This window comes from Homalodisca vitripennis, chromosome 5 (genome assembly GCF_021130785.1).
Source record: "Homalodisca vitripennis isolate AUS2020 chromosome 5, UT_GWSS_2.1, whole genome shotgun sequence".
NCBI classification, from domain to species: domain Eukaryota; kingdom Metazoa; phylum Arthropoda; class Insecta; order Hemiptera; family Cicadellidae; genus Homalodisca; species Homalodisca vitripennis.
Window position 1 is genome coordinate 142,653,534 of NC_060211.1, and position 24,400 is coordinate 142,677,933.

At 32.4% G+C, this 24,400-nt stretch overlaps 1 protein-coding gene across 1 annotated transcript; it reads left to right on the plus strand.

Moving 5' to 3' along the window:
* Window positions 1-4,391: 4,391 nt before the first annotated feature.
* LOC124362943 lies at window positions 4,392-23,656 on the plus strand. Its single transcript, XM_046817841.1, has 8 exons — window positions 4,392-4,515; window positions 11,611-11,683; window positions 13,167-13,280; window positions 14,443-14,635; window positions 17,394-17,623; window positions 19,483-19,610; window positions 19,822-19,958; window positions 21,166-23,656. The coding sequence occupies exons 3-8, from the start codon at window positions 13,227-13,229 to the stop codon at window positions 21,249-21,251; spliced, it is 828 nt and encodes a 275-aa protein (XP_046673797.1). The 5' UTR covers window positions 4,392-4,515; window positions 11,611-11,683; window positions 13,167-13,226; the 3' UTR covers window positions 21,252-23,656.
* The last annotated feature ends 744 nt before the right edge of the window (window positions 23,657-24,400 follow it).

Genomic DNA, 24,400 nt, shown 5'->3' on the forward strand with positions numbered 1-24,400 from the left:
CGAATTGCTTATAATTAAGTGCGTAATAATATGTAAATTTATAGAAAGCAGTTAAAACCTATTTGAATAGTTAATCCAAATTGGTAATAGATAATTTAATTTAATAATTCCGTGCAATAAGCAGTTGATAGGCTGTTGGAAATGTTTTCTAAACACCGTGGAGTCGTTCGTATATTGCAACAAAAACTGTAAAGAAGGGGAGGGCACGTCGTCTAACTAAAGGGGCTATACGCACACACAATGATAAGGTGAGGTCAAAATGTGTATAGCGCGACGGTGTCGCGACGTGGTGCCGACTTTCGAAATACACGGTAAAATCCAGCAAGGTGAGGTCCAACACAAATCGGGTATATCCGTTCAGACTGAACTACCTCGGGTAGTCGGACCTTACTGTGAAAACGGATCTCGCCTTGTGGGTGTGTATACATAATTCGGATTTTACTCCATGCTAAGAAAAAGAAACCGCACAAGCACGCACGCTTTTCTAAAGTATCATAAAAATGTAGTACATGTAGTGTGTATGTACTGTGCCAATGGCGCAGTGTAGTGGGATACGGTGGTTATCGCAAGATAACCAGATCAAGCAACGCCGAGCGTGCCTGCTGCTTGGACAGGTGACCGCTGAGCGATCCTGTCCTTGCAAGCGGCCCGCCTGCCCGGCCATTGGTGGTGGTTCGGAAGTCACCTTTAAGCCGTTGGTCCCCAGGTTAAGTGTTAGAGAGGGCTTCTTAGCCCTAACTTCGCCTGGTAAAATAAGACATTCTTTACTTTACTTTTACTTTACTTTTACATCATAAAATCTCAGCCGTGTATTTCTTAACTATTTCCGACAGATTTCTTACGAATTCCTCCATAAAGATATTGGCGAAAATAAGAGACATTGGAGAACCCATTGCCAACCCCTCATCTTGACAGTAAATTTGACCCTCTAACACCATTAATAAACCGCGGTAATTGCAATCATTGTTGGTCCGAAGACCATCATATGAATTGGGATGAAGCCAACATAATACATCGGGAACCACATTTCTTTAAAATGAAATTAATAGAGGCAACATACATTAAATTGGTAGACCAACCAATCAGTCAACCATCAGCCGAGATTAGGCCCCTTTGGTTGCCAATTCTAAAAAATTAACTAAAAAGAAACCAAAAGTATCAAACCGATTAGGTATTTGTAATGCACCAATCCAGAGTCACAGTATGGTTTTAAGAAGTTCATCTAGCTTGAACCAATAATAATAATAATAATAATAATAATAAAGGGCCCATTACTGTCCCCCTTCCTTTTTATTGCCGCTCTTGTTGAATGGCTACACGATCGGCATTTGCTGTTGGCCTCTGGTCAGTCGTAGGTGGTTGGTCGATGGATGCAAACGTATTGTGACCTGTATGCTGTAGTTCAGTTTTAATAGTTAGTGTTGTGTTTAGTGTTTATTATGTTTTAGAGTTAGTGAAGTTGACACACAACATGATGGTTGTGATTCCTGACTTAAGCGTGTTACAACGTTATCGTACGATATGTTTATTTTAACCTAGTTTGTAATTATGTGTTAGGTTAGTTATTTACCTGAAAAAGAGATCAGATTGCAGATCTCGAAACGTAGCGGTACTGACTTTTTGTTTCACTCAACAATAGCAAATGTCCGGAAAACCCCCGTTTCCTTCACAATTCTTCCATCGTTAAAAATAAACTTCAAACAAGGAATAATACAGTGGATTGTAGGACAAGTTACTCAATTCTCCTACTAATCCAGACCTTTTACCTGCCATTGCCGGTGCCCCATCTGTAACCAAAGCCTCGAGTTTTGCCAACTGCTTTCTTTAAAGCCTAATAAATGTATGTTCCTTTTGTTGTTCTATGAAGAGAACACGAATCAAATTATTTGTATAAATGGCAATAGCCTAATTTAATTTCAATTGAATAACAACAAGTACTTGCTCTTCGAATACAAGGGTGCTTTTTAATATTATACCGTATTCCATTCTTTTAATTATATGATTCTCCCATCACTACGTGTGCGCAGGTTTATTATTATTTTTTTATCTCATTTAAGCCTCAGCGTCAGCTATGCCGGCTTCAAAGTGCACTGGTTCTTTTATTATTACATTTTTTGAACCTCCCCGGGATTCGGACCCGTGATCTCTCGGTTAGAGAGCCGAAACTATAACCACTAGTCTACGGAGGAGGAAAGTATTATTCTATATGTCTGTACTAACCAATCAGCTGAGAAGTCTGGTACAATGGTACCTACGGTGTAGCAAACTGTTTCATCAACCTAAAACTAATTGTATTTTTATTTGTAATTTATAATAATTATGTTAAAATTTTGTATTGTGTGGTACCGTATGGTGCCGCTAGGATTAACCAGGTGATAACTTTATACAGAATTATTAAAAATATTAAGTTAAATACTATATGGGCGTGTTTTTATTTTTACAAAATTACATTTCCTTAATAACATTTTAAAATAACAACTTTTGGCTAATATTAAATTTATTGACTACTGGTTTAGAAAATCCCTTATGTTGAGTGGTTGTTGTATTACGTACTTCAACGGTTTTTAGTTGTTTTTATTTTTGAGGAATTATTGTTAAAACACGGAAAAAATTGATGTAAAAATAAAGATAACTACTATTAGATTTTTTTACTTCTTAAATTACAACATTCATATTGCATAAACCATTTTAACGTCTTTGATTTTACCAATTCTAATCGAACTGTTGGCGACAGATACAAAATAAACATTGGGATTATACCTATAAAGAAATAGATCGAAATTCCATAGGGGCTGATCGTTAATGCCTCCTGCAATCATAGTGGTGTACAGAAAATTGACTATAATAGAAATTAACAATACTTTTGTAGTTAAACATGGAAAAATTGTGTTCGATTTTGGAAGATATAATTTCTGACATAGTGCCAATTTGTCACCCAAATAAGGAAAGAATTTCTTATCTCGAACGTATTGCAGGTGAATTAATCATTAAAAGTTGTAATTTAAAAAGTATAACATTAAAGGGTCATTCTTTCCGTATTTTGACGCCTATTCTTTATGTATATGGACGCACAAGTCCCTTGTGTATTGAAATAGGTCTGTGACAATAGAATTCCACATTGTTGAAATCGGAATGGTGGTCGATAAATTCATCAGAGCCTATTCCAATTTGGTAAATGCAATATGCACAAAATATGAAGGTAATATATTAAACAGTTAATACAACATATTAATGAGCTTCGTTATAGGTATTACCTCTAAAGTTTAGTTATGGGTTGAACATCTGGCTTATTGCAAGTTTCAAGACGGACAGTGCATGTAAACCTCTATAGAGCAAATAAAAAAATTGAATCATCTATCTTACCTGATGTGATCATTACATTTACGTTAATTACGACTTATAACTAATATTATTGTATATTTAGGTTATCAAACATAAACTGTTCAGTCAGAGGAATTAGTCTGTGAGAAAATAATATGCCTAATCAGTGGCGTATATAGAACATTATTTTGGGTGGATCTGACACACTGAGTGGTTTAGGAGATATAAAATACTCTCTAGAACATGATCTCGGGAATATTCTCCATGAAATCGATGAGTTTTAGGATCTAATAAATGTATTCCAGATTAAGGGGGGACGCAAGTTAGCTGGCAGCCGCAGATTCAAGTCTTCGCTTTTAACACGGGATTAAAGTTAAAACGGCGTTTGAATAGGAATTTGTCTCAAATACACAAATGTTTCGCTATAGAATCTTAGATTTTGAAGTTTTGATGCTAATGAATTGTTAAAAATATAACTATCTGTTAATACAAGAGGTTTGTAATTTATATTAAATATAGAGTTCCTTTTGGTTAAACCTAATCTCAAATTTACATTTTGAATATAAATTTAATTATAAACAATTACTGTAGTAAACAGATAGGGTACATACTCTAATAAGACGTTACCAAATAAAACTGATTTACCAATAGAAAATCCTGCCACACAATCCTCATACGGATGCAAGATCTATTTTCTTTGAAATTAAAGCCTTAACTCATTAAATAAACGTTTAAAGTTTTGTAATTACGCACACAGTTTTTCTTTATTATCACATAAAATGAGTTAAACTTCAAAAGGGACTTCTAACTAAATTTCCTCCTTAGTTCTTTAGTTTAGTCACACACACACACACACACTCGCGATATGTATACCAAAAATGTATATATATATATATATATATATATATATATGTATATATATATATATATATATATATATATATATATATGTATATATATATGTGTATATATATATGTATATATATATATATATATGAACATTAATGATCGACAGCCTGTTAAAAATTAAACTTTACTGCGTTGGCTAACCTGTGTAGGCAAGAGAAGTAAAATAAATGACGTCAATTGTTTATATCGGCCGACGGCTGTTCAAGTTTAAATTATTGTGCCTTAAAATACAAAATTTAAATAAAATTTTAGTGTTTATTCTTCTACACACTCTTCACAGACAGGGTAAGTCAGTTCGTAATAGTCCGATTATTCAAACTTGCAGTTGTTTTATGCAAACACTCGCTTTACTCAAAGGAATAATGTATATTTAGCCTAGGCCTATTTCATTTACGTACCTAAAAGCAGCCTATTAATTACATTATACATATATATATATTTATTTACAAAAAGGTTCCAAGCTATAATATATCAAAACGAAATGTGAAAAATATATATATTTACTGTTTTTGTTTTAATTTCAAACTGATCTGCTCAGATTATTTACTTTATCAAATACTCACTCCACGTTATTTGTTGATTTTACCAATGGGAAATGCTTAGAAAGTTAATATGAAAGTAGCAGAAAAATATAAGAGTCCCGGTGGAGCAAGTACTTTATGTGATTTAATGTTTATTGAAATTGTGTAGGGTACGATAAGCGGACCCGGTTTTTATATATCGAAGAATGTAGTCATCGATACCTAATATTCGCATCTCAAATACTAGACTATAAATCGATATAAAAGTATCTATAGTCCTCAATAACAATCATATGTTTTAAATTAAAATATGAATTTAATATTTACAGTGATCAAATAAATTATAATAACAAAAATTAGGAAAACTGAAGATGACCATATTTGCTCCTCTCACAGTTACAGCTGTTTCTTTCCCACAAATTTCACATAATGGGTTTTTCAGTACGAGTCCAACATGTTGAAGCCACAAAAACAATATAGGTATTTTATTTATGTCTTATCATCTTTTAAAGCTATGTCGTGTAGTTGTCTAAAGTTGACTGCCATTTTTAATAATAAAAATTACTCATGTAAAATTGAAATATTACCCTACGTGTATTATTTTAAAGTGTTTACAGGCGTTGATATAGACTATTTAAGTTAATAAGTTAGTTCAAAATAATTTATCAGTATTGATTGATTATATAGATGGTTATGATTGAGTAATATCGTTGGCCAATTTCAATATGAAAACCGGGTCCGCTTATTGTACCCTACTTTTGAAATTAAATTCGGCTATTGCCCTTTATACAAATTTAATGAATGTGTGTGTATACGTGTGTTTTCATCATATACAAATAGGGAAATTTTGAGCAATTAACCTATTGGGTCAACTTTAAATCTTTTCATATTTTAGCATGACAATCTGGTAGTCCTTAGAAAGCAAAGAATTATGTAAGTTTAGGAAAGTCATTGTTGGCGTTAATAAGATGTTGTCCACGTGTCAAGTCGCTTCTTATTTTGTCCAGATTTTAGAGGGGTTGAGGCGCTCTCTTGTCATCTGGGCTTAAGTTTTGATAATTTCTTGAGGGATGTTTTTCTTTTTCTGCCAACAGTATGGGTTGGCCCTGAAGGTACTGTCAATAAAGGAGCACTGTTGGCCAGAAAAATGTATGATTAGTATTTTCCTGTGACCAGATCATGTTCAGTGATTTGGAATTTGATTTTTTTTTCAATATGAAACTCTGTTTCGCTTTTGAGTAGTATTATTAAGTAATAAAGTAACAATTTTATATTTTTATTCTAGTTATTCAGAACAAATCTTGGTATTTTGTATTATCCACAGGTCACTATATTTGGAAGAGTTTTTCTTACCAGGAACTTAAAACAAACTTTATTATTAAAAAGACAAAACTTTATTTGATGTACTGTGAAAATTACATGTCATTATGATGATCAGTTCTTGTTTTTTGCTTCTCAAAAGAAAGCGATGTTGGTGATAAGGAGTGTGGGCCACTGAAGTGTCCAACATGATCGCACTTCTGGCGGATAAATATAAACATACCTTAATATAGTATCTAAATTCAAGCTCAGATCACGTGAGTGTTCATTAATGTTTTATATTTATAATACGTACGTATGTATTTACCTACTTATATAACAAATAGTAGATAGGGACAGTGTGGTCTCCTTCTTCCTGACATTGCTTCCTTTTGGGAGGCAGAAAACAAGAACAGATTATCATAATGACATGTATTTCACAGTAAGTCATAAAAGCCTGTTCTTTCTCCTGTAGTTTTAGTGTCCTCCGAATAATACCAAAGTACCAAAATATTAATCTCTTTTGTACTTCAATGTTTGAACATTCACAAAGTGTAAACTTTACAAGAAAATCTAAAATTGTATGGATGCGCATTAATTGTAGTTTTAAAAAGAGACACCTCCCATAATTCTACTACCAAATATAATAGTGTAAATCTGTTTGAATTTTAATATGGTTCTTTGTGTTAAAATTGATGGTAGTTTCACTACAGCTGGATCTTAAAACCTCACAATTGAAGTAAAAAAAAAACACACACACACAAAAGTTATCCCATCTTATTAAAGAGGTAACAAATTCTGACCAATACTTTTATAGCCCAAATCAGGTGATACAGATTACTGAAAGATGCATCAGTTTAAATAATACAGTATTTGAAAGCAACTCTAAATGTTATTATATTGTAAGGTTAATTATCTTGTATTTTGCTTTGCATTTACATAGACTGTGTGAAATAATTGTTCCAATTTTCTATTTTCTAAAAAATATTAAGGTTGCATTGAATATATTGAAATTGTACCTTTATTATGTTGTGTAAGTAAAACTTAGTTATGCAAGGATTATATAAATTAGGCTACGGCCATTTGCCATTGTCATGTATTACAATGACAGAAACATGACATTTTAAGAACTTTAAATGCCTTATTATTTTTAAGGTGTTAAGTTGTAAAATATAATATAGTATTAAAAATTCAAAATAGTAATTAAACGATTAACATTTGATGATGAAATGTACAAGTGATGAATGTACAGTCAATGTTGACAGCTAATATGAAGTATGTAAAACCATTAAACATGTATCTGAAATTGAGCACCAAGTCAGGTGAAAAATCACAACAAAATATACTAATTGCTGGAACATGGTGCTTGCACCACAACAGGCAAGTTGAGACAGTACTTGCAGACTGGACTTGATCACAAACGTATCCAGTATGCACACTTTTACTCTTTAGTGGTCTGTTACCGGCCAAATATGCACCTGGGTGTGGTTATCACAACTCACGGCATCCATGCGCTTCTTCAGAAGCTTAAAAATGGAATAAACATTTTCATAAAAATGATTTAATATTGATTTAGTGTAAAATAGCATCAATCTAATATATGTTCCAATATAGGTAGTTTACGACTCTCCAGTAGTGTAATATCAACGAAATTCAAAATCTTATATACAAGTAAAATTTATTTGCCATATTTTAGAATTAATTATGTATTTTAACAGTAAATTTAAAACATGATTAACCTATTGTTTTATTCTTACATACACACACACGCGCGCGCACGCACGCGCACACGCACACACGCATACACACACACTTTTCTCGCATGCACGCTTGCAAAGTAAGAACAGATCAGCATAATGACATATATTTGAAGTTTATTTTTGATGATGGAAGGATTGCGAAGGAAACAGGATTTTTCCAGACATTTGCCATCGTTAAGTGAAACAAAAAAATCAGTAACACTATGTTTCGAGATCTGCAGTCTGATCTCTTCTTCAGGTAAATAACTAACCTAACACATAATTACAAACTAGGTTAAAATAAACAAATCATACCAGAGCGTTGTGACACGCCTATGTCAGGAATCACAACCACCATGTTGTGTGTCAACTTCACTAAATCTAAAACATGCACTTAAAAGAAATAGTGAGTGTAATAATTAAGTGTTGTGTTTAGTAGTTTGCCAACAGTGTGGGGTTGCACACAATGATAGTCGGAGGTTTGTTGGCCTAATTGTTCCCTTAACAAGGATTCTTTTTTATAATTCCGAGTTATAATTCTAAGAAGGTGAAGGGCCAACGAGTTACTACTATCATATGGGACACAGTTACATCAGTCCTGTGAATAGTTATGAGTATATATAACGTATATTAAAGTATGGGTGAATTCAAATTTAAATTTATCCTTAAGTACCTTTATTCCTAAGTGTAAAATTACCTTGTTTCAAATCACTCAACATGATCTGATCACAGGAAAGCACTAATTACAAATTTCTCTTGCCAGCAGTGCACCTTTATTAGAGGCACCTATCTATGGCCTCCCTCCTTCCCCCTCCTTTACTGCTGGCAGAAAAAGTAAAGCATCCTGTGAGAAAGTATCTAAAAGTTTAGCTCAAATGACATGAACACCTCGACCTCTTTTCAATCTACACAAGATAGAAGTGGCTCAGCACATAGACAATGGACATCTTATCGACTGGCAATGCCTTCAATAACTTTCCTAAGCTTAATTTTAACATATTTTCCTTTCTAAGGTCAACCAGATTGTCATACTAAAATATGAAAGAAATTAAAGTTGACCCAATAGGCCAATTGCTCAGAATTACCACATTTATATATTGTATTGTACATAAATATACTACAGTTTTATATTTACAACTACTGTATGTATATAAATTTTAGTATACCAAAGAACAACAGATAATATTTTGTTTAAATAGTCCTTCGACCTTCCGCCTCAGTCAGAAGAAGTAGGTAGGTTTTGTGACAAATTAAATATCAATAATTTATTTCTTCTTGGTTATTTCTTTGGTTATTTTTCTTTTATATGTACTCAATATTTTGAAAACCGTTTGGCATGATTAAAGATTAATTATAAGGAAAAGTTTAGGAATTATTATGCATTCCCAAACATTTTTTTTTCATTTTGTGTAGGTCCATAAATAACAGAGATGTGGATTTTTTTAAATTTCAAAAGTCGCCATATTGGAACAAAATAGTGTATCAACCTGGCCAAAGACCTTAGCCAAGACATTTTGTACGAAATTTAAACTGGTTTCATCATTTCTTTTCCCAGTTCTTGGTGACAGAAATCTTATGGGATTTACATGTAATCAATATCTTGAAAACTGTTTTGAGAAAAAATTGTTAAGTACACCAAATTCTAGGAAATATTTTAAGCATTCCAGAACACTTATTAAGTTTTCTTCAGTTTCACTTGAGTTGTGAATTCTTTTTATTTTTTGTATATCCATCATAATGAAATGAAAGATGTGCCAAGCTGCCCAACAAACTTAGTCAAGGTATTTATAAGATTAATTTTTGTTCTTGTTTGAACCAAATAATCATGTTTCAACTTATTTCAGCATTCTTTTTGCCAGCTCTTGATGATTAAAAAATCTTATTTTTATGTAACCAACATCTCAAAAACATTTTAAGTGGAAAAAATGTTTTTTATAAAGAAAAGTTTAGGAAATGCTATAAGCATTTATTTTCAGAACACTTTTTATTTTTTCTCTAGGTCCATAAATAATAGAGTTGCGAATTTCCTTTAAGTTTGAGCAGTCCGAATGATAATGAAACACTCAAGAACTTACTTTTGTTACTTACCTCCTTCATACACTCACCCCTTCATTTCAGAACACTTTTTATTTTTTCTCTAGGTCCATAAATAATAGAGTTGTGAATTTCTTTCAAGTTTGAGCAGCCAGAATGATAATGAAACGAAATGGCATACCAAGTTAGCCAATGAAATTAGCCAAGATATTTATAGAATCAACTTTATTACCAAGTTTCAACTTGTTTGGCTTTTTTGGTGAATATTATGGTTTCTAAAACCCACATTATATAGCATGGAAAAATAAAAAAAAATTTTAAGTGGCTCTTTTTAACATGGCTGCAGTTAGCTTGTAAAAGCCAATAAAATAATATTCTAATATTATGTCACTAATATAATAATTTAAGTGAAATTTCTCATTCACATCAGTTTATCACAGGAAGTTCAGATATCCAACAAGAAGATAAGTGATAATGAGTAACGTATATTTCACCACATAAAATTCTCTTCAATTACAAGACCAAATAAAAAAGTCGCTTTAATTAAGTTTATACAGTATATGAAAATGTAAGCTTTTAGTGTCCAAAAATGGGGATATTTAAATCTAGGATAAGTTTATACCCTACTAAGCCCATAATAAATTGTATTAAGCTGTGTGTTTAGTCTAGGAGAAACAGCAAACAATTCACAATTTATTCTAACAATGGTGTATGGAGCATGGACACTTCATAAACACAACCCTGTGTATAAAAGAGAGGAAATACAAATTAAATTATTAGTACAGGTCCTAGTTAGATTAGTGATGGTTTATCATGACCATTATTATAATGTTTGTAATAAAATATCAAACATCAATATTAAAGCACTTTTTGGATAATTCATTAGTAAAAATAATACAAATTTTTGGATAGATACAGAAGTGATGGTACATATCTTGAATCATTATTGAATAGAAATATTTACATTTTATAAAGTGAACAAAGTGTGTAGTTAGTTGGTTTTAACAGTAAGAAAGATTAGTATGCAACTAAAGAGTGGGCTTAGATGTGAATTATTGTATTAATAACAAATGGCTATTGCAATTTTTGAAGTGGTGTCGGCCTTTTACGAGACAATTTATTATTTATTGCCAGCGTATGAGATCAATATCGCCATCATCACAGTTTGCCGACAATGGCTCAGCTTTGTGACAGTTACAAGCTCTGATACATGATGCCCGCCAGGAGTACAATGGAGATGTCGGTGCCATCCCTCGACCGCTTTGTGTCCTGCATCTATTGTCACTTATTATTCAGCAGTGTTAAGCCCAGGACAGTCCAAGTTAGGAGTACTTCATTATTTACACTATGGCCAACCAGGGGATATCAGTAAGCGAAATTCTCTTTGGTGCTGTTTTGTTTGCTTCCTATTTTATTACAGTTTTTACCAGGAAAAATATTTTTACCAAATATATTTTGTTTTAATAAATATTTGTTTTTCTTTATAAACTACACAAATACTGTACATACTGTATTTTAAATTCTAAATTGGCTTACTAAACGAGTTAAAATTACTCTTGTTTTTTGAAAGCGATTGTAAGGTGAGAGTACATTTACAAATCTCCAAAAATCTTTGTATCTGATTTCCAATTTAGGAGCTGGCAATAGGTTAAAACAACATATGATCGAGTTTGTAACTGTGACAAAATGTTCACTATGATTTTGTATCTTTAATACAGTACTGTTATTACAATACATGCAATAATAAGTTTTTATTTTACTAGTGATAAAAAGTAATCTTTTTTCAGGGCTTCTTTGCCGGAATTTTCTTAAAAAACAACAACGAAAATATGACTACAATAAAGGAATTGCTTGGCCAAGGTAAGATTTTTAAAAATATGTATTATTTTGGAATTTCTTGATTTTTGTTCATTGATTTTATGTATGTAAAACTATAATTGTATATACATATTTGTTATCAGTTTAAAGTTCTTATACTTTAGATTTGCCTCTTGTGAGTTTTTTAAAATATTCAACTGTATGGCCTTGACTCAAATGCTCCAAAAGTTCCATTATTACACTTACGTGAGTGTATTTTGTTTTGTTTGATAAAAACCAGCTGTTTAGTTTCTGGGTGAAGTGTGATGCTCAGGCAGTTGTTCTCAATCCACTAAGCAACTTAATATCAGCTAATTGGTTGTAATAATAAACACATGCATATTTAAAAAAATAAAATAAAAAAAACAGATCACCGAAATCTCTGCCAAGGGATATAAATTCTGTCATATAATTTAAATTTGTTTATTGAAATTGGTTTGTCTAATACATATTTGCTAATTTTTGTTTGTATATGTTACTTATCTACCATATCTAGTAAATAGCTAACCTATAGTTTTATGTATGTTTGTGAACATTTAAAAAGTATATATTTTTTTAAATAATTGATTTTTTAAGTTTAACATGGGGCTGTTACAACAGTGAAATTATATTCATATTATTATTTAACTCTGATAGTAGGCGTATGTTAATAGAAACTTTGAAATTGATTTTAAAAGTATAGTCATAATAGAGTCTGGTCTAACTGTATTTGATGAAACGGAGATAGAGATAGTTCAGTGAATACAGAATAATATGCAAAATTGTTATTTTAAAAACAACTAAAATGTGTGTTAAGTATGAACTGCACCTGCAGATTCATGATACTGAATTGGATATACATTGGGCTATGTTTTAGGCTGCTTTTCATAATATGATGATTATTTAGTTATGTTAGTGAAACATAAAACACTTTTTGTCTGAAACCAATTCAGTTAACCCATAAACTTTGTTATTCAGGTTTTGGTTATTTGAGAGTCCAATCTAATCGTGTTATGTGGAAAAGAATTTATTAAAATTACGAAATATATTCAAAATTGATACAAAAATGCATTATAAAAAGCTAATATTTTCAAACAAGTAACATTAATTTCACTACATTTGATGCTGTATAATGCTATATTCTTGGAACAATTTTACCAGTGTAACACCCTTTCATTTTAAACAAAGCTCAATGATGTAATGTTAAATAAAACGAGTAGATAAAATAAATTATCACTTTGAATGTTTTATATTGTTGTTATGATTATTGTATTGACTGTTTAAAATTGTTACATAAGCGGAACAGTGAGAATAGAGATTAATCTATTTTGTATTTTTATAACAACATACTTACTGAATATTATTGAATACACAAGAAGACTGCAATATAGTAAAGAAAATAACATTGTCATTTTAAATTTCTTAATTGAACGTGTTGGAATATAATCATTTACAATTTTATGGTACACAAAGAATTTTACTGATGAAACCAAATTGGTTTTCACAGGTGATATCAAAAAAACCAAAACGGAACTTCCTCCAAGAAAATGTTAGAAGATTGAAAGAAATGAAACTGGACAAGACAAACAAATTGAATTCACAGCGTAACAAGAACCTTCAAGTAAGTTCTACCACATTGCGTAATTCTTTTATTCCGTGATGATTCATGTTTAGTCAAGCTGTTACCATTCACTTATAGCCATACTTGCTTAAAAACTTGAATGCTCTGAATTGGAAATATATTAATGTAAATAATATAATATAAGTATGAATACATGTTTTGTAAATAATTAATTTTATTTATTGAAAAACTCAAATTGTAAATTTGATGATTTGAATATATCAAAATATTTTGTGTAATTAGTATTATCTATTGCAAGTGTTTGTGAGGAAGAGGTTTGTCTTAATAATGCATGTATATTTAAAATCGTAAAAGGTTTGTAAAAGTTCTTCACCATATATTTATGATACCTAAATGTTTCTCATTCACAATAATGATGAAATTCTAAAATCATAGAGCCGATTTAAATTAAGTTTGTTTTTAAGATTGTTCTCATCTTTTGTTTTCTAGATTTCTCACGTTTTAAAATATTTCAAAATTAAACTGTGTAAATTTGTGTAAAACTCGGAGACCCTTACACAATATCTCCTAAACTAGGTGACAATTGAAATATTGTACTTCAGTCACATTTGAGTCATAGGGGTTCATTGTAAAGCAGATTTAACAATAACTCAATCCAACTGCTGGCTGGCATTTACAAAAATTCAAGAATCTTTTCTATAACAAAATTTCACTAACTAGTGTGTGGAGCTTGGAACTTTTGCTTTGTAAGTAATTCCATAAAATAATTGTACTACGTTTTGTACTTTAACCATGTAAATTCACGATAACCACATGACACATGCATAATTTAGTGTCATGTACAGTGGCAAACACGATATATTTTAATAATTTTTAATGTAATATAGAATGTAATTAACTATCAAATCAGATATTGGTATTCAATGTGTATTATTGTGGTTTTGGTGTTGTTCCAGACTGGGTACTGCCATTTCCGATTCATTTTACTAAGTAATTTAGTCTAGCTATGCATTTTTTAGTTTAAGTACCAAATGAGACAATAAGGGGTGAAGTAGACAATAGTACACCTTGCACTTAAAAGTTCATTACTGCTTTAACAATATTGATAACACAAAAGTACATATACTGTTCATATATATTATTAAAATATTACAGAAGCAATACAGCTTTAGCAACACATAAACACTTTGTTCTATGATAGGTACAGCCCCTGACGGAGAGGAGGAACACTCAGACTGCAGCTGGCAGTTCTCGTAACCTGTCACGACAATTGGCAGTTGGCTCTCCGCCCCGCAATAAGAGACCTGTTCAGGGCCAAGTCAGACAGCCATGTGGGGACACCCCTGACACTGGTACCACAGTGGACAGTGTACCCAGAGGCTACCGCAGTCAAGGTGAGGTATGGATGTCTCTTAAATTACAGAGGCACTAGGCTCACAATACTGACTCTTTCTTAATTAACCCCACTCTAGCATGTAGAGTGGGTGAATAGACTGAACTTGACCTTGCAAAGAGTTCTGGAAGTCGTCATGTTCCACTTAGAAAAATTCAAATACCTACCTGGGAGAAAGCTGATTCTGATTGTCCTAAACAGCCGAGGTGTGAGATTGAAACTGATAGTAAACTCTGCTTTCTGAAATATCCAAATTTCATTCAAATGGTTGTAGACAATGGAAGACTGTTAATGCTTCAATATTGTTCTTACAAGATAGAGTTAGCTCCACTGATTGGTTTTTATTTTTGTTCTCTTAGGACAAGAAGCTTATAAATTGCATTTAGTCCTGTAAGAACCTTTGCGCTGCTTCCGGAGTGATAGGATATTCAGAATGGGTAAGGTTAGGGAGTAGGGGTCACCTCCTATCGAGATCCATGAGGAAGAATTAGGGCACTACATCTCAAAGTCATCCCGGAAGGAGGGGAGGCCAGCTCTGAACCGGGCCTCTCCAGTCAAAGTAGGCAGGGGGTGGCACATCCTTGTTGAGGTTAACAAGAACCTCTGAGGTAAGGGAACAAACCCCACCAACTCCAACAGTCATCCTCCACTGTAGACTAGGCCTATCGAATTGCCCATGAACTCCAGAATCTCAACATTTGCGGTTAGTGATGTGCCGCTACTGGACATCCATAAGGTTGCCCAGATTGAAGTGGCACATCGGTTTTTGCTGTGCCCAGTGGTGGGTTCAACTGGTAGGTATAAACCAGCCAGAAGTGATCCCCGCTGGGTTCCACTGATTGGTTATTCTGGCATTTGACCACCTACATGGGAGATTTGGTGAAGGTATGTGGATGATACCTTTGTTGTTTTTCCTCATGAAAACACTAGATTGAATAGGTTTTTGATTCATATTAATATAATTTCTCCTTCCATCCTCTTCACAATGGAAGTAGAGGTCCAAAACAAGCTTCCTTTTTTGGATGTGTGTGTATTAAGAGATAGGGTTGTTAAAAAAGAAAACAGGAAAATATTTAAATTATTAGTCAAACCATCATAAAACACCAAAGAAGGATTGGCCTACTTGTCATTTGATAGAGCAAAGAGCTTATGCTCAGATAAGATGGATTAAAAGAGGAATTTAAGAAAGTTGAATCAGATCTTAGACCCAATGGATACCCTCAATTAGTAATAAACAAGTGCAAACAAACCAGATGAATCATTCCTGAGTCAGTCAAGTAGAATAGTAATAAGTTTACTTTTATGTCAATCCCTTATGTGCCTTGAGAACGATGTTCGTTGTTGTACGATAATCAGAATAAAAAGCAATCAATCGGTACTATAGTTATTACTCCACCAGAATACAATAAAATATAAATAATTTATATGACCTTAAAACCTTAAAACGTAAATAACTGTACATGTGTACTTTGGCGACGAATATTCATTGTTGCCAAATTGGTCGGACATTTGGCGACAAAAATTATTTTCATGCCAGCTGTAGGGTTAATAAAAAGTAAATATTTGTTTGCAAATAAAATATAGATCATCACCTCTTTTATAGATCATTTTGCGTTAATGCGTCCCTTATCTGTGTCAAACATTCTTGTGACAAGTCCAGCTAACATCGTATCAAGTTTCTGTTACTGTTTCTCATACAGCATATTGATGCTTAAGATGGTGCAGTTGATTTTAACCGTAATTGGTTAATAAACCCAAATACATTCACATTCTTTGAAAGACAAGTTTTGGATTCTGCTGTGAAATTGTTTAATTGTCTACCATTACACCTGAGAGTTCAACTGAGAATGCATTTAAGAAGAAAGTGAAAATATCTATTTTAAATAAAGAATAATATTCTGTAATTACAGTATCTTATCTAACAAGGATGTAGTCTAAATAATTTAGTATGCAGACTGCTAAATTTGTTATTTTGATGTATAACTTTAGGCTATTGTTATGGAATTTTTTGTTAGTTAAAAATAAATCATTTAATTTTGTTGCACCACCTTTTTGTGACCAATATGCGTTTTTTGTGAATGTTAAGTTTAGCTCCAGTTCACTTTCCTCTTAGTGCAGTGTCTGGAATTTGACGCGGCTCATAGACTTGGCTCTTAGAATCTGGAATCACGTTTGTCTGAAGAGATCCAAAAAAGCCGTTGATAAAGAAGCTCAAATGAACATCGTTTCAACTTCAGAGACACATAGATGAGACAATGACAATGCCTCTTCATCTAGATTACACTATATTTTGTAGTCTAGGTGTCTCTGATATTGAAACTATGTAAAGAGTTCATTTGTCACCAACTTTTTTTGGATCTCTTCAGATGAACATGATTCCATATTCCAGGACAGCATCAGATTCCAGACGCTGCAATATGAGAAAGGTGAACTGGAGCTTAACTCAAAATTTATATTGAAATATTGAATCAACCATTCCCTCTACAGCTACATTATGTGTAGGATGTTTTTTTTGACAGCTTTGTTTTACATATACAATATTCTTTTATACATGGCACTGTATATGTAATGCTGTTTTCTGTTTTACCACATATTCATGTTAAACAGAATGTATATACAAACTGAACAGAATCCTGACCCCAAGAGAAGCAGAGACCACTGAAGCTGTTGAGATGGTGGTATGATATTCTTCCTGAGTTCAAAACCGTTTGTCAAACTGTGTACTCAAATATCAATCAAATTGGTGCATGTTCCGGCAGGGTCCCAGACTCTCAACAGTAAACAGCTGGAGACCATGTACTACGATGGGGTGATCCGCTACCCCAGCGCCCGCCTGGAGGAGGCAGCTAACAAGGGTTCTGCTCCCAGCAGTGGTGTGGCTGTCAAAGAGATGGGGTTGCAGACTGAGGTTCCCCTAGAGGTCTTACACCACCCCCCACCCCCGGACATTGGCCTCACATGGGATGAAGACAGGGATGAGGATAGCATGGTGCGTTAATTTGACTGACTTCAGATATGAATTTAATATTTAAATCATCCACCATTGAGGAATTGTTTAACGACTTTGGTAAACCGAGTGTTCACGATTGTTTTATTACATTTTGGTTGAATAATACTTGTGTTACGTGGGAAAACATTCTTCAAATTTATTCACTGGAGGAAGTGACATCATGAATTAAAGATCAGAACCATCTTAATTCATCACTTTTGACACCATGGTGTATGTATGAAATGTGTCCATGATTTTATTATACAATATTTAACCGTTGCAGACTAAATTTTAACTTAACTATTTCGTCATTGCAGTTATGTGGCACGCTGTGGGTTAATACAGACTTACAAGTACATTTTATAAGCAACAATAAAATTTAAAAATCAAAGCAAACTAAGTAATATTTTGAAATAACGTAGTTATAAGTTAATTATTAACAATATCATACAAAATTGCAACTTAATATATAAAATTCTGTTATCCCCCATAAAAAAATTCTGAGAATGAATACAGAGGGTATGCTGGTGTTAGACACTGGATATGTACAATGCTGGTGTACTATGTGCGCTATGTTACGTCAAACATAACCAATGTACACAACAGGTTTTGTATTTGGCCTAAATTAGTATAGTCACATAGGCATTAAAATTCTACTTCACACAAAGAGCTGTTGTAATCGTGTGTGTTATCATTGTCTAAATCAAGAGTCCATTTTATTTACACTTGCAGTCATTGTTTGCTATTTTTGAACTCAAATCTCTCCTCAATGATCGAAAAATGCAATATACACTTTTGTCAAAACACAACATTGACGTGACACTGTCTAACATGTGATAACGACAGGCCACAATAAAAGCCATGATAACAGAGTAATTAATTACATGTTATAATATTTGCAATAATTAAGTGATTATCATTTCATTGGTTATTAAATCCTGAAATATCTGTGTCTTTGCCTTAACACATGTTATATTTTATCATGGTATAAAGTTGAACAATGCATACAACTTGCAAGAGTAAAATAATACTTTGACAGAAATGGCTATTTAGAAATATTATATATCTCAAAACAGGTGAGAGTTGGTAGAACCCACTTTATTAAGCAAAATCCTCACTAAAATATTACAATTAAAAATAAATATTTTTTTTAGTTTGCGAGTTTTAATAAAATATAACATACACCTTAAAATCTATTTTTATCATTGCTATTAAATAAAACTCCTAACTATGCTATGCTAAGCAATAAAGTTCATACAAAATCTTTAGGCAGTATGATTCAAAATTAGTCATAGCAATGAACATTTATATTTACTTTTAGTCAAGCTGTAGCTGTAAAAACTATGTAATATAATACAATTATGACTTTATCCATAGAAATAACTAGTACTTTTTTGGATCTACTTTAAAATTTTATATCAAATCTCATAATCGGTTCACAAGATGAAAAGTATAAGGTATGTAAAACACCATATATTTTTACCAAAAATTTCATAAAAGTATACAACAAACTTTATTTGAATTTCACTAATGGTAAAATACTTTTAAAATTCAACTAAATGTAAAAAATAATATTAAATAAACAAAGCATACAATTTATGCATAAATTATTTATATCTTCATAAAACAAAAAAAATGTTTCCAGTGCATTTTAAGTACCTTTGAACATACCGACCTGTGCTAAAACCTCAACAAAATTAAGTTATTGTGGGTTTTTGAAAATGTACTGCGGGTATAACATTTTTTCCTATGTATTCACTGGGAAAAGACTATAACATACAACAAATTAAAAAAACAAAATTTTATGGAGTATCTGAAATTTTAAACTGTTATTTTTAAAGTGGTTGTGGTATTTTTAGGGAGGAGCCAAGGATTTTGTAAAGATAAATGCAACTATACCAGAGCCGTATAGGATGAAGACAGCAGACTCAAGTAAGATGGACCCTACCAGAGCTCCCCCCACCTACCAACGTGGAGTTGTGCCCAGGTAATAACACTCTGCTTTTATTCTGTATTATTGTGGTGGCTTTAAATTTTCTAGTGTAAACCTATCATTTACTTAAAAAATTGTCATTTAACTTATGTAGAAAATTTATCATGTTCGCTTCAGGCTACTGTCTGGCAATATTTCCCTCACCAAAACTGTGCTTTGTTATTTTGTCTGTCATGTGCTATTATAAGATGATGACATTTATCAGGTATCTAAGGGAACACAGGAAAGAGCAGGAGAAGGAGCGAATGGTGAGGGCAAAGGAAGCGGCTGATGAGTGTCCAGAAGGTCATATTATGTTACCAGAGGATGTTAAACTGAAGCACCTCAACACCCTTAAGCAAAGTGAGTACTAAACTGGATTTATTGCTACTGCCCTTTCACAGCTGGGCAAGTTATTCATCTAACTAATTGAGAAAGGATCAACTCTTTGCTAATTATATTTATCCTATAAACAACTTTGTTACAATGACAGTTTTAGAGATTTATACTCAGTAAAAGTTGTGGTTAGTATGGTTTTGATATCAGGATTATCCCTTGAGAACAATTGGAACAATCAATAGAATGATTCTGCATAAAGACCTTGCTCAGGCTTGGTAGAGGGAATAATCAAGCAGAAAAGTACAGATCTGTAGTGCTTAGAAGTTTCAGTTGGTACGGTATTATATAAAGAGCTATTGTTGGATCGATACAATATTTATTTGTATTGTATACTGTACAGTGCACATATTTAAAAATTTTTTGTATTATATTTTTGACAATGTTCTTTAACACATTGACTGTGCAACATCGGTCGTACCAACCCCAAATAACTAAAATAATTGTTTGTTAAAACTTACTTTATATATGTGAAAGACCGGTGCGACGCTCCAAATGATAATCCTGGCATGATTTGTCCACTTCACCTAGAATTTACGTGGCTGGTTGCCAGTCACCAGTGGTGGCACAAGAACTTCATTTCTAGAATTTTTCAATGTTGAAAAATTGGAATGTAAAATCATAAATTCTTCACTATGGATTAGCAGAAGCAATATTGGTTTTTTTATTGTACACAGGAAGTAGCAAAAACAAATTCTGGTCACCGGCAACCAATCTGCTCGTCACAATGTTCAAACGGACACTTTTTTATAAAACACAACGCACTGTAAACCCAACAATCCACCCAGATACGGTTTTTTTACTTACAAACTGAGATGAAACCAGTCAAAACACTGGCCAATGGACAAACCAGGTTTATCTGGGCATGTGTTACAGAAGTAGGGTGTTTTCTGTCCTTGCCATCAGTCTAGCATGTTCTGCATGTTTTCTGAATTACTCTATTTTGGTGATTATGGCATGTGGTTTTTACTATTTTCTGTGAACCTTACTGTATTCTTTCAGGAGGATTTGGATTTGCAGGAATAAGGCCTTTTATTAATTTAAGTCGTACAAAGGATTTTTTCCTGTTTGATACATTGGATACTCTGTATTTTTGTTACCAATAACCCCAAAATGCAATTTAATTTAAAATTATGCCAAAGCATAAATATGACTGTTCTGTGATTACTTGCAGATTACGCAGAGCTAGTGTCCCAGCTGAACCAGTTGCCAGTGAGCACAGACACGTTGCGCACACACGAACACGCAAGAAACAGATAGAAGCAGACCTGGATAAGATAGAGGCGGCCATCGCTCTATTCTCCCGAGAGAAAGTTTTTGTCAAGGCAGACTCCTGACCCCACCACAATCTAGTTTTTGACCCACTCTGAAACTGACACTTGCTGTAACATAGTCTTGTATTTATAATATTTTGTAAATTGTATTTATTTTCGTATTGGTAGTAAATGTTTAAGTGTTGAGCACTTTATATCGTATTTAAAGCATGGTCAATTATTGTTAGTACAAGATTTAAAATTAACAATGTTTTTGTTGAAACCTTCTTCTGCTCATCTCTTATGAACATCTCAGAGTGGATCTGTTCGATTTAGTTTATTTTAATTGCATAATTACAACCTTTTAAGTTACCCTGAAGGAATAGAAATAAAAATTTTGTTTGATAATTTCACAAAGAATTTTCAGGCATTCTTGTTGATATCTGGCTTTTGATATAGACTTTTTTGCAGTGGCGGATTTGAAAAAATCCTCTACTCAGATTTTGAAAAATATTTTATAAATCTTGTATTGCAGCCATAACAAATAAATTTAACCATGGACTAAACTCTGAGCATAAGTCAATGCCTTTATAATCATTTTATTTTTTTATCTATTGAAATGCAAAATTACTTGTTCGAGTAAAGATTACGGTTAATAAAATTAAGGTGGCCTCTGAAAATCAGTATTGGAGCCCTTGCTTTTAGGTACATTTTGTATACAAAATCACCCTATAGCAATCATGTTAGCATTTACCAAAATTTTCTGCATAACTTCACTGAATATGTAATATATATATATGTTAAATAACATGACTCGTGAAAATGATAACTGTCCCAAACAAATTTAAACTTATTACAAAAATTGATCCTTGGTTAGATCTGTTGCCCAGCTCGTTACACCATTTCTTTTCAATATGGTGGTTGTGTAAACTTTAAAACCTAGATTAAAAAACTGTTCTAGAATTTTTATAACATTTCTTATTTTTGTTAACGGTTTTCGAGTTATTGGGTACATATAAAAATCCCATGAGAATAAATTAATATTTCAGCTGTCACAAAATGCACCTACTTCTTTTGATTGACCTGAAAGGACTATTTTGTTGGGTTTTTAACAAGGCTCAAGCTCAGGAGGAACTTGCATAAATATGTTTTATAATTCAAAATAATTCTTTCCACTACACAAAAGTTTCTCAAAATTCTTAGTAGTTTGCATTCTGACAGCTACTTAACTGGTACAATACTTTGAATTTTGATAAAAAGACAATACCAAATTTATCTGAACTCTTATTCATTTACGAGGGCTATCCAGAAAAATGATTACGTTTCACTCTGTATCACGGCCATTTGTATGTCTGGGCTTTTCTCCATTCAGTGGCTATCCAGCCATTCTAGTGAGAGGTTACTGTCACTCCTTGTTGTTTTACAATAGCAGTTTAAAATGTGTGACACAATTGAAAATCCCACAAGTTGTGAAGTGCGGTGATACAGTTTTTGTGGGCTAAACACAATAAACCAATTGAGATTAATCATCAAAGTTTATGGGAACGATGTGATTACTGGAGGTGGTGTGTGTCAGTGGTGGCATTAGGTTTAAAAATGGCCAAAATAATGTGCAGGATGACAAACAAAGTGGAAGGCCAAACATTGTGACCGATAAAATTTTCTCTGAAGCCAATTACGCAGAATAACTTCTGCGTAATTTTGTGCAAGATGGGAACCGAAAATCAACACATAGCAAATCGGACTCAAGAAGTCCAGGATGCTTTTAAGTGGGAGGTGTCTCCACATCCACCTTAAAGTCTTGACCTTGCACCTGACTATCACCTGTTTCCAGCAATGAAGATCTAGCTTGTGATGCAATTCTTTGATGTCAACGTGGATCTGACTACAGGGTGTAACTACTTGGTTGAAGTCAAGCGGCAGAATTTTATAACACTAGAATTTTGAAACTAGTTCACTGCTATAATAAGTGCCTAAATTTTTATGGTGACAATGTTGAAAAATAGTATTTTAGGGTCACTTTCAAATGTATATAATACAATTTTTTTCTCGTACTTTGTCTTTTGTTTATACCAACTCTTATATTTCAATTACATAACTTTACCTTTCAAATAATTATATACTTTTCAAGCTATAAACTGTAGCTTCTTATTTTAAACAAAATAAAACTTTGTATATAATATAGATATAGGGTAATTTTATTTCTTAAGCTTACGTGGGTAGCTTGATCTAACTTAGCCAGTTCACACCATGTCTAAGTATTGCTTATCAAAATTAACATGTTGAGATATGGTTGGTTTGATTTAAGATTTGCTGGCTGAAGATGGATGTTCACAGACTCTGAACTTAGATTACGTGATCGAGGTTATTGTATGAAAGTTGTAATAAATACAAATTATTTTATGAACATAACATAGTGTAATATTCTACTGCCTATGCCATTTCATTTTTAAAGATTATTTTAAGTAAATCAACTGATAAAAAAAGGATTTTTAACGTATATTTTTGTTTTTAAATACTTTTTGTACTACAAAAGCGAAATAATTATTTTGAGTTTTATATACAGTTAAAAAGTTTAAAACATTAATACATTAGTTTTATGCATAATAAAGTTATCTAATACTGATTTAAGGAAAAAATATAGTATTACCATGGATTGTTTGGATAATACAAGTTCTTTAAAGTGTGTGTAACATAGTGCAAAAAAGATTTTGCCCCTAGTATTCAAGTTAACATTAGATTAGTTTATTTCAGCACTTTTAAGATATAAATTCGTTGTTTTGCTGAGTACACTGAATGTTACACTTATAAACATATTACATGCCTAAGTAATGTCAGTAAAAAATATACATATAATAAACAGATGAGTAGAGCAAAGAGAAAAGAAAGCTAAATATAAATTAATGAGAACAATTTATGTAACAGGGAACAAAATTGTCATATACTGAGAAGTTTATATCAAACAACTTTGTATATAATATTATTGGCTTATGAGACTGTAAATTAAACTGCAGATTTTCTCCATAGGCTTTTTAGCTAAAATAAAAGCACACCTGATATTACAGTTGTTATGAAAAAGTGAATTTTTGAAACTAGTAAATCGTAAATAGTCATCCATTAGCTGTTAAGTTTGAGCCATAAAGTAATTTTTTAAAT

What these genes read in the sequence shown, in the direction of transcription:
- LOC124362943 (XM_046817841.1), top strand. Translation starts at nt 13,227, where the DNA reads ATGAAACTGGACAAGACAAACAAATTGAATTCACAGCGTAACAAGAAC. An exon ending in AGCGTAACAAGAACCTTCAA is followed by an intron (nt 13,281 to 14,442) that starts GTAAGTTCTACC and finishes GTTCTATGATAG; the next exon opens with GTACAGCCCCTGACGGAGAG. An exon ending in CAACGTGGAGTTGTGCCCAG is followed by an intron (nt 19,611 to 19,821) that starts GTAATAACACTC and finishes GACATTTATCAG; the next exon opens with GTATCTAAGGGAACACAGGA.